The following is a 10,911-nucleotide window of genomic DNA, read 5'->3' as shown; positions in this document are numbered from 1 at the left end:
ACTGGTAGTGCTGACAGCATTGTATCGCTGGCCTGGGGTATGTGTACAAATCACAAATGGGACGGGACTGCTGTGGACCGTGCCTTGAGCTGTTTTATTTTTCAGCATCAATCTCATTACATGGTTATGACAGTAGGAAGATGCCAGCAGCTCACATCCCAAGCAGCAGACCAAGAACTTAATGTTACAACTTTAGAAGTTTTTTGACCAATCACACAAAGCAGAAAGCTCATTGACAGTAGTTCTATCCAACCTATAAGCACACGTACCTTTGGTTAAAACAATGTTTGCTATTTTGAATACAATACCTACTTGTAAGCATTAAAACACAATGCACACAGCTCCATTATTAAGCTTCAAACTTCCTAATATCTTACTAGATAAACTTTTCTGTAGCTTAGGGAGTTATTCTAGACAAGCGTTAATACACAGACCATTGTTCTATTTGTCCTTGCTTTTCTAATTTTTAAATAATTTTTCTGCTGACCTATCTCATGGCTACTGCTTAGCTCTAATCACAGTTCTGCTGCCTCTGAGGCCTGCCTTTTGCAGCTTTCCCAAAACCCTCTGATTTTGTGGATTCCTACACACTGTGCTGGAAGCTCAGTCTTTTCCATGCTGTTCTATGTTGTGGCTCCATCACAGCCTGCGGGGAGAGTGGGACAGGTCAGGAATTCAGTGCCTTTTGGATGGCTCTTGGATAGAAAGAGGCTGCATGCAAATTGGAGTCTTCATATACATGGATTATACTGGAGATTAGCAGTAATTACCATTTAGGGTAGTAATATCAGAGGGTTTTACTGAGGTGCACTGGCTCCACTCATCACCTGGTCTTTAAATCAAGATAACACACTTTTCAGAAGAAGGTACTTGGGCTCAGTCTGCATTAGTGGGGCTGCTGAAGGTACTCAGGGTGAGAGAGGGTCAGGATCTGGTGCTTACAGAAACGCAAACCAGTACCGCTTCTGGCTTCAAAAATCCTGCTCTAGGCAGAAGGGACAACCTGTAATACTCTTTCTGGTCCATTTTTGTCCCCAAGCAACATTTTTTTGTGTCTTCTGTTGGTGGGTGAGTGGCACCTCTTGGACCTAGTCAGGCACCCTGTCACCATGTTAAACTGGCCTGAACTTCATTTCTGTTTGCTTATAGGAGTAATGGTATTCTTTGCCTGTCTTCCAGTTGATGCCATCAGCATAGCTCCCATGTGCACCCATCCAGTACATCCCGTTCAGGTTGGAGTAATGGCAGTCATTGTACCACCACGCTCCCTTATATTCTGTGGCACAGTTAAAGGAACTCATGTCATTGTCGTGATCTGTTGTTGAAAATGGCATGTCTCTGTGGTACGATAAGGAGTCCCCTGCAGAGAACACACGTTCATGGTTACTGCAGTAGGGATCACAAACAGGACACTGATGTGTCTGTGCACCCCTGCTGGGCACCAGTGGCCCTTGCCAGGTGCAAGGCAGGTTATATAAATCTTGCTGCTCTCTTGCTCTCTTTCCTCCTTGTCTTGGACAAAAGTATCCTTAGCTCTGCTAAAACACATGGAGAATTTATCTATGCCTGTGAATCAAGTGGGCCAGATTCTTTTCACAGTTACACAGATGTCACTTCTCTTGGAATGCTCAGGTTCTCTGCAGATACACAGGTCTGAATTACCAGACAGGGTTGCAGTGTGCACAGCCACATAAACCTAGAGCACTGCTCTCTCAGGTGTTGGTTTCACTCATTCCTGAATGATGGATATTGAATTTTGAAGAAGATTTGTTTACTTAAAAAAAAATCGGGTATTAAGAGGATGGAGTGCTGATGCTGCAGGTATTGAACAGCACCCCAGCCCTGAAAATGTTAGACCACCTGGGCAAATGTCTCCTGCCAATGTAACCAAAAGCAGACCTTGACCTGGCTGATGCAGAGCTCTTGGAAAGGTCAATCGGATGGGGTGCTGCCTAGGACCAGGCTCATTTGCAGTTAAACCATAGGGCTGGGCTTGAAGGTAATGCTCTGAGTCACATTTCTTCGGGTGATGCATGTCCCCCTCCATCCCTGTACCCAGAGGTCACTCAGTACCGGAGGTACCATGGCCAGTTTTAAAAAACTGACCCAAAATGTAGCTGATACAAGGAGTAGATGATACATCTCTGCATAGAAGCTGAACACTTCTGAAATGCTCTAGGAGACAGACTTTCCCAGTGAGCTGCCTCAAACTTACCAGCGTTTCCACCAAGGAAGTCTCCTAGAATCAGTCTGTATTTCTCTGACTCTCCTAAAACTCTGAATGAAGCATACTTGGCAAAATAGTAGTTGTTCTCAAAGTCTCTGAGGTCAACACGGAGTTCACAGGGTCCTAGAAGAGAAGATGGACAGCAGTGGTGCAGGGCAGATGGTGAGTATGCCACTGGATTTCAGAGTGGAGGGTTTAAGGTGCTGTGAGCTAACTTGAGAGGAGCTGCCACTACTTGAGAGATTTTGATTTCCTTAAAATTCCTGCAGAGCCTCCTATACCTTTGATGGTTTTCTAGGGAAGCACCTTTTCAGTTATGATATTGGGTGGTCATGGGCAGGGGTCCTGCACACAGCTGTAACTCCGAGGTTGTGTATGGACCAGATGATGCCATCACAAACAGTCCAAGTAGGAAGATGTGTTGGCCTGTCTCCAGGGTAGATCATGCAGCTAGTTCATTCTCTTCCCTGATTTCTAGTTTTGCATTTTTTTAGAGTGCAGTTTCCAGTGTGCAGTAGGCTGCAAGAGCCTGCATCCTGCTTGGGATTAACAGTGGGGACCTCAGATGAATATGAGAAACTCAGAGGTCTGCAATGGCCCAATTTGGTATATGGGTTGGACTCTCATGGCCCCAGCCTGGGACAGAGGCAGACCTTACCCAGAGAGGTGAGGAAGTGGATGTTGTCATTCCCCATCCAGAACTCCGTCAGCTGGTTGCCAAAGCCTCGTTTGTATGAATCCCAATCTCGCAAGAAGTTCACTGACCCATCCCAGCGCCTCTGAAAAACCTGAAAGAGACCCTCAGCCCCACCAACCCCTCCCTCACTCAAAAGCATCCACAGTGCCTGGGGGACACACCCACCATGGTGAATGCTTCCCCTGCATCAGGACACTCTAGTAGGTGTCTGGGGAGCAAACCCCTCAAGAATCCCTTGCTCAATGATCTCTTCCATATGCCCTTGGAAATGAAAAGGAAATGATTTGCTGATTTAAGCAGGGAGTGGGTCTGTGGCCCTCAGCCTGCTTCCAGAGACAAGTCTTGGGGGAATCCCCTGTGTCCAGAGGGATTCACTCTGGTTTGCAGGTGTGAACTTCAGCTGTGTTTCTATTTTTGAGCCATCCTTTGCAGCCTTAACAAGAATCTCTATAGGAACATGTAAACCTCCCTCTCCTCATCCTACTCACAATCCATCCCCCACCATCCGTGTCCATGTCACAGAAGACGGTGGTGGCATTGCAGTCTTGGGGGTAGATTGTGTACCAGCCACTGAAAATCTTCCCTTTGGCCAACAGTTCTTTGCAGTTCTCTGGTTCTGTGCAAATCAAAGAGATCAAGTGCAAAGAGTTATAATGTGTTTACTGTTCACAGGAGCACACCAGCCTTGAGCCTTTGAGCCCTTCACCACCTAGCTGGTTCTTTGTACTGCAGGATCTTAATGTAGAGCTGCTGGGAGCCAAACTCTGCCATGGCTTTTGGGCCCATATGTTGCCAGGGAGATGGGCACCTTCAAAAAAAGATGGTCTAAGGTGCTGACACTCCTCTCATCTGCAATGACTTCTGGGGATCTGTATGATGGAGCTGCACTGAAAAAGATGACAAAGTCATGATCCAGAAATTTGTCCCAGCTCCAGAATGTGTGCAGGGCACAGAGACTGGGTGGGCAATGGACAGCAAGTAAATTAGTCACACAGGACAGTGTTCCCTGTGAGGCAGTGAACAGTGTTCAGCTCATCCTTTATGGATTGAATCATAGAATCACCCACAGTTTGGGTTGGAAGGAACATAAAAGCTCATCTCATTGCACCCCCTGCCATGGGCGGGGACATCTTCCACTAGGTTGCTCCAAGTCTCATCCAAACCTGGCCTTGGACACTTCCAGGGATGGGCAGCCGCAGCTTCTCTGGCCAACCTGTGCTAAGGTCTTACCACCTTCTGAGTAAAGAATCATCTCCTAATATCTAATCTAAATCTCTCCTCTTTTAGCTGTAAATCGTTCTGTAAATCACACAGTGACCTATCACTGCCCTTGCAAAAAAAATCACTCTCCAGCTTTTTTATAAGCACCCCCTAAGTACTAGAAGGCCACACTGAGGTCTCCCCAAGAAACAAAGTGCTTTTGAATAGGTACCTTTATATATATATGTGTGTGTGTGTGTGTGTGTGTGCGCATATATATGCATCTTATGTATACTTTTTTCCCTCCCCAAAACCATACCTGCTGACAGAAGTTCAGATTCACAGGAGACTGAATTGTCCCTGTCAGACATCCCAACCTACAGCTGCGTCAGTAGTTGTTTTAGGGAAAACCTGGGAGGGTGATCAGAGATGGTAGTGCTGGTGGTGCATGTGTCCCAGTGTGCTGTGTGTGACACATGCATACACAGCTGTACCAGGCAGGGTACCCTGCTCTCCTAGGAGGGAGATGGCCCTGGACTTGGCCTTTTCCTTCCTATTAGTCAAATCTTTTACATACCCAGAGAAGTGTCTGGGGCAGCAAGGAACCAGTTCAGTGGCATCCCAATCTGTCAGGTGTTACAGCAGCTTTGATCTGTCTGAGCCTTTATTGTGGCCCTAGAGCACCCAGCTGTAGCCAGAGCAGGTTGTGGCTGTCCTTGAACTTTAGTTCATGGAGACAGATGGGGCAACTGAAAATTGTTTCTTTTATTTTTCTTTTTTTCTTCCAGTGAATAAGTTAGTCTGAGCACTCTCACACGTATGAACTCCACAAGTACTAAAGGTGTCACTGCAAGTGCAGGAGTATAATTGCCTTTGAAGTAGCCACATGTCCATACAGGTGTTTGCAGTGGTTTCATCTTAGAAATCAGGACACCAAGTCTCTGAAAAATTGACCTCCTCCAGGACACATGGAGGACAGGACACTTAAGTAGTGCTCAGACGACCTGACTTTCCCAGCATGGCTGGAGTACAGAGTAGACCCACAGAAGCTGCATGTGTCTGTGAGACGCAAAGATAACAGTGATATTTCCTTATTCCATTCTTCAATGTCACTCTGAACTTGTTTCTATTCCTATCCTGTCCTGACTTCTGGTGCAGGTAGTCCACCACCATCCACTCTGCAGAGCTGACCAGTGTTGTGAAGACCTAGAATGAAACTTACCCCATATTTCTGGAAATCCAGGCTCTCCTTTTGTTCCTGTTGGATAAACAACACCATCAATTGCTCTCCACCTTCCACACCCAGCATTCCCCTTCCCCAATACTTGAGATTTGCCAAGACAAATCCTGCTGCACTGGAAAGCTGTTATGTTACAGGAAGTGCTTGGCTCATCTGCACCAAGCAAATGAAAGGCATAGAGAAAGCAGGCAGGAAGGGTTGCTCAGTATAAGCTGTCCTGGCTGCTGCCAGGCCCACCAGAGGAGACCCACCAGCCTATCTGCACAGACCTAGGAAAGCACAGAGAGGCAGGTGGGAAGCCAATATCAATTTATGCACAAGGAGTGGCAGCCTTGTCTCTCTTGGCCTGTTGGACCCGGCATGATGTAGTTCCTGCTGGCATCTGTTTTAGGGCTTAGAGGTCCAAATGGTGAGACTGACACAGGACGTGTCTCTGTTGGACCCAGCTGCTCTGCTTGCTGCTGTGCAGCCCATGGAGCTGTCTACCAGCAGTTTGTGCCAGTGAATCCCACTGGGCTAGGGCATGTGGGATAGGAGTGGGTGAGTATGGGAAGGAGGAAGCAATGCACCTTGGAAAGGCAAGTTGTAAGTCCCATCAGGGGAATGGCTGCTGCTGGTACAGGGCTTCAGCCAGTGGTTTGGGAGCAGCAGTGACAACTGGAGCACTAGAACCATCTGCCAGACCAGTGGTGTTGGACCCCGTGATTGCCAGCCAAATTCCAGAGGGGGAGGCCACAGTGCAGATTTGTGCTCAGTGGTGGGTGCCTGTGGCCATCACGTGCAGGATGATGGCATAAGGGAAAAAACCCATGTTTCCCTAATACCTTATTGCTAGTGCTGGTAGAAACATGTTCCTGTGGCACTAGCAGCAACTGAATTTCTTTTGAACCTCTGCATTTTGCCATAGCTTGAGAATATTAAGAGCTCTGCCCAAATCTGGCTGGTCCCTCAGCCCTGTGGCTTCTGCAGCTGATGGTGCCAGGTGGCAGCGCCAGCTGCCTGAGTTGAGAACAGCACCTGTTACTGAACATCTGGTTTGGGAGCAGGACTACCCACAGCACCTGCACCAGGGCAGAACCTACGATGAGGTATAACTGTCAGCAAACAGCCCCATCCAGTCTCTGTAACTGCTCTCATCTGATGTAGGAGAACAGCACAGGGTAGAAGTTTACAAAGCAGCTCACATGATAAATTCAGCACAGTGTGATTTACCTTTCAGTCCTGGGAAGCCAGGCTCTCCAGGTGCTCCTACAAAATACGAGAGGAAAATGCTCATCACAGACTATCCAATGCAAATGAATTACTGTGCCTCTACAAATGGCTGCTCTAGCCCCTCAATATGTCTCAAATGTACAAGAGAGGCTGTCAAGAGGTGCAAAGCTACAGTGCTTGGAGGAGTGTCCCAGGTGGTGCTGCTGGTGGTGCTGCTCAGCCTGGCTGTTCTCTTGATCAGCAGTATCTCCTAGGAACAGCAAGAAGAGCAGGATATAGAGGAGAGAGAGCTGCTTCTCCATCTCTTGGAATGTATGGGGCTTCACAGTTCCATTTCAGTGATTTTTTTGTGGGGGCTTTCTCTTTACAGTCAGGCACTTAAGAGATTTTGATCAATAGGGTTTGTCAGGGTTTTCAGTGGTTTTGTCCATCTCCTGCTGGCATTTCAGTTCAAGTCTTGGGTGCTTTTGGCCAGGAAATAGCTTCATATTCAGCACGTAAAAAGGGATGTCTTCCCTTTAGTTAGTCAGTGCTGCTCAGTCCCTACACAAGTTCCCTTGTGCTGGCAGCTGGATCCTTTAGTAGAGACACTTTTCCGGTATTTGCAGCACATTCCTGCTGAAGGTCCTAAGCAGGCCTGGGCAGTGAAAGCCAGTTTCTCAATAGACATTGTCCTCTTCAGGGGTTCATCCCATTACAAAGGAAACCTCATCCTGTGCCGTTGTTTGATCTCGTTCTTGTGGTCAAGTGGGCACTGCACACCGAGTGGAAGGCTGAAGGCTGCTGAAAGCAATGATATACCTAGGCCTGAGCAGCAGGGCTGAGCCAGAGTAGACTTACAAGATGAATCGTGAATATTGTGTGACTAACACCATCAGTATTATTTACCTAAAAATAGATGACAAAGATGCTTATGCTAACTGTTTATAACCTTCTGTAGCTATCTGCAAGAAATGTGTTATTTTAAGAAACTTCCAACTGAGAGGCTTGTTTGTAAGGTATTTTAGGGGAAAACCCTCCCAGCCAAGACCTGGCTGAGCACTGGCCCTGGCTAAGTGGAAAGCATGCCATCAGATTCGGGCATTCCTGAGCTAAAATAAAATCAAGTCACTTTGGCTTGCTGATTTGGGCCTGTAAACACTGGACCCCCTTTCAGGGGAAATCCAGAGACCTCACCTATGGGATCTCCTACAGCATGTAGGATTTCCCCAGTTGCCAGGAAGGGTTGCCCTTCCTGTGAAACAGGGCTCCCCAGCGACTGGATGATGTTAAAATATTTAGGCAATTAGATGTATCCTTCTAAATCACTATCCTGCCTCTTGTATAGTAATGATTAGGTGCATTATCTTGCTAATTTTTTGCTTGTTGCCAAAGCCAAGCATATAGTTTTATTAAATGTATTATTTAACTTTTGTGTTATTACCTCTATATTCATAGTAAAATAAGACCATTCGTTCCACTGGTATGTTCTTTAAATTGCCCCTGTCAATTGGCAGAACAAGCACTCAGCATAGTGCCTCTGCATCAGGCCTCTGGGCTGAAGCTCCATGGAGAGCTCCAAAGCTCCTCAGGGCTGGGAGGCATTTGGGCAGGCTTGCTGTGCTGGGGGCAGGTTAGGGTAGGAAAGGGGAATGGGGAGAGGTCTGATTTTAGGGTCAATGAGAAATTCTGAGAAGAGTGGTATCTTCTTCTGTGTTGTGGTCCCGGACACTCAAGGACACTGTTTCTGGTGTTCACTCCATGCAAGAGCCATACCCCAAATCAGGCCTTTCCTATGCTACTTCAGCACCGTTTCTTAGCCTATGGCCAGTCCTGCAGTTCATCTCTGTAGACCCAATCTCCTAATATATGTCCTGAGCTTGGGGGCATTTACAGATTAGAGCTGCATATGTTGTACATTACCTTTTGCACCAGGTGGTCCTGCTTTCCCAGGGAATCCCTGGTCTCCCGTTTCTCCTGCAAAGAGACTCATTTTTTATGTGCATGTTACAAACTGACCAGAGCAGGGAGTCACAGAATCCTGGGCAACTGGGCCTTGCCTTTCACAGAAATGGGGGAGCTGAGGTAATCAGATTCAGTCTTGTAACTTGGTTTTACTCTTTTACCTTACTCCTGTTTTTCTATTGAAGCCTTAATACACTGGTACTGCCATTCAAAGTCTAAATTTGCAGTTCACATATGAATTCTTATGAGCTTTGATACATTGTGGAGCCAGTCTATGGATTTTGCTATGGTAGGTCATCTCGCTCAGCTGACATGATTGACCTTCTCTGTGAGTTGGCTATGAAAACTCTGAAGGAGCCCCATCTCCCTTGCTCCCCGGAATAGAGGTTGCCAGTACATTTCCCACACTGTTCCCCAAAAAAACAGGCAGGAGCATTTCAGCCTCCCTCCCACCCAGACTCTTGAATACAGACCCAAAAAATAAATGGATGATTTTCTGTAGAAGAAACTAATAAGATACTTCACACCCCAAGATCACATCAGATTTGTGACAGGACTTAAGGAAGAAACAGGTCACTCCATGTGTACCAGCATATGTTTAATTGGGGTATTTTTCTCTCCAGTTCTCCAGTTCCTCATAGCAGCCAGTGCCAGGCCAGCTACTGCTGCAGCCTCAGCTTGCTTCTCCTATGCAAAGGAACAAAACCATCTCATCTCACAGTGCTCATCACTGGTTTTGGGGGCCTCACCTTTTGTTCCTGGGAGACCTGCTTCTCCTTTTGGGCCAGAGACACCTGGGATCCCTGGACATCCTTGAAGAATGGCAAGTCGGTCAGCATCACGCAGTCCCACTATTCTCACCTCTGAGAAATGAAGACAGTCTTTGTGAAGATTATTAAGGCTCTGAAATGTCTTGGAGAGGAAACCAAATCATTTGGAGTTGAGGAACAGTATAATCAAAAGCATTGAGTATGGAAGTATCAGGGTGTTGAATGGATTGACAGATGGCAGTGAGGATCTCACATATTAGAGGAGCCTCTGCATCTCTCTGGCTTCAGGGGAGTTCAGTAGGAGAGGAGGCTGATACATATGACATTGCATGCATGACAAATATACTGTAGTTAATAAAACAAAAACTGAGAGGTGCCCCAATGGGGTATTCATAGCAGACTGACACTGGTGGATCTGTGGGCAGTAAGGGTAAGAGTTCTTCTGAATTTCCTGATGGCAGGCCTGTTTGAAATTGCCCCAGGCCTTCTTGGGGAATACAGTGAGAACGCTGTGCTGCGCAGTATCCCCAGACTGATCCTTCGTCTTGTTCTGTATCCTTTGGTAACTGCACGGAGGCCCTACTGAAAAAAATCCAAACTGGGGGGGGAAAACTTCACTGAAGACTGTCTGTTCCTAGACACCCCACTGGTCAGGGAATGATGTTACATCACTAATTGGAGCCAGTAGCTTTCTTAAACAGCTGCTGCTGAGACTTCAGCCTCCCCTTACTCTCCTCCCACTGGCAGCCGAATTTAAAAAAGCATAGAAGGAAAAAAAAACATATGCTACTTCTCCCCCCTCCCCTCTCACTTCCCAACCTCTTTCTCTTATCAGGGGAGATGAAACAGGCTGTCTCAGTGAGACAGCAGTAAGGTTTGTGGTTTACTCACCTGAGCAGGTGTCCTCAGCATCACAAATAGTCACTCTTAGGCTGAGCAGTACCAAAAGGACTGGGGCCACTGTCCCCATGGCCAGTGGTGCTCTGCACAGCTTCCCTCAGCCACTTCCCGGGTGCTGTGGTCAGCACTGACCCATCCAAGCATTTTATATCTAACAAACAGCCTCAGTGCAGGCTCCACCTCTGTACTTGCCCACTGGCTGCTCTCAGGTCTGGGGCCTGGCTGAGTCTCAAGTTATTTCACAGATAAGCCAGTTTCCAAAAGTCTGGGGTTGGGATGGAAAAGTTTTTGCCTCACTGCCCCGGCCTGCCTCACCTCTGTCCTCAGTAAGTTTCGGATGCTTTTCCCTTATCATATTTTATTTCTATTTTAGATAAAATGAACCAGCAAAACCATATTTACCTAAGTGTAGACAGCTCCCCTCATCCTCCCTGCTAGTAGCCCTCTATGAAGAGCAGAATTTACTGTGTAGATGGGAAAACTGAGGCACTGGGAATCAAAAGCCCAAAGTCAGCTGAGGCCAGTGGCAGAGAGAGGCTACACAGCCTGGATCACATTCCAGTGCTCTTCCTGTCTGTCAGCCCAGCACCACTTCTTGCCCTTCAAGCTTCCATTTGTACATGATTCATGAATGACAGAGTTCAAACTCAGGCAAGGGTAGGTAGACAGAGCATGTTTGATTCCCCCCCTGCCCCCCCCCCCCCAACTATCCATTATATTA

General features: G+C 47.1%; 1 protein-coding gene across 2 annotated transcripts; it reads right to left on the bottom strand.

The window, feature by feature from the left end:
* Nucleotides 1-10,314, bottom strand: LOC102067865 (ficolin-1-like). Of its 2 annotated transcripts, none has more exons than XM_074556098.1 (9): nt 10,182-10,314; nt 9,270-9,383; nt 8,479-8,532; nt 6,577-6,612; nt 5,347-5,382; nt 3,413-3,540; nt 2,886-3,027; nt 2,216-2,350; nt 1-1,360 (listed from the first exon to the last, which is right to left on the bottom strand). In XM_074556098.1, the coding sequence occupies exons 1-9, from the start codon at nt 10,258-10,260 to the stop codon at nt 1,113-1,115; spliced, it is 972 nt and encodes a 323-aa protein (XP_074412199.1). In that variant the 5' UTR covers nt 10,261-10,314; the 3' UTR covers nt 1-1,112. The 2 variants fall into 2 exon arrangements, with proteins under 2 accessions (XP_074412199.1, XP_026652134.2); XM_026796333.2 differs by having other exon boundaries at nt 3-1,360; nt 2,886-3,015.
* Between the last annotated feature and the right edge of the window lie 597 nt (nt 10,315-10,911).

This window comes from Zonotrichia albicollis, chromosome 21 (assembly GCF_047830755.1).
Source record: "Zonotrichia albicollis isolate bZonAlb1 chromosome 21, bZonAlb1.hap1, whole genome shotgun sequence".
Taxonomy (NCBI): domain Eukaryota; kingdom Metazoa; phylum Chordata; class Aves; order Passeriformes; family Passerellidae; genus Zonotrichia; species Zonotrichia albicollis.
Note: the sequence above shows the minus strand (reverse complement) of the source record. Positions and strands in the feature narration are given on the sequence as shown.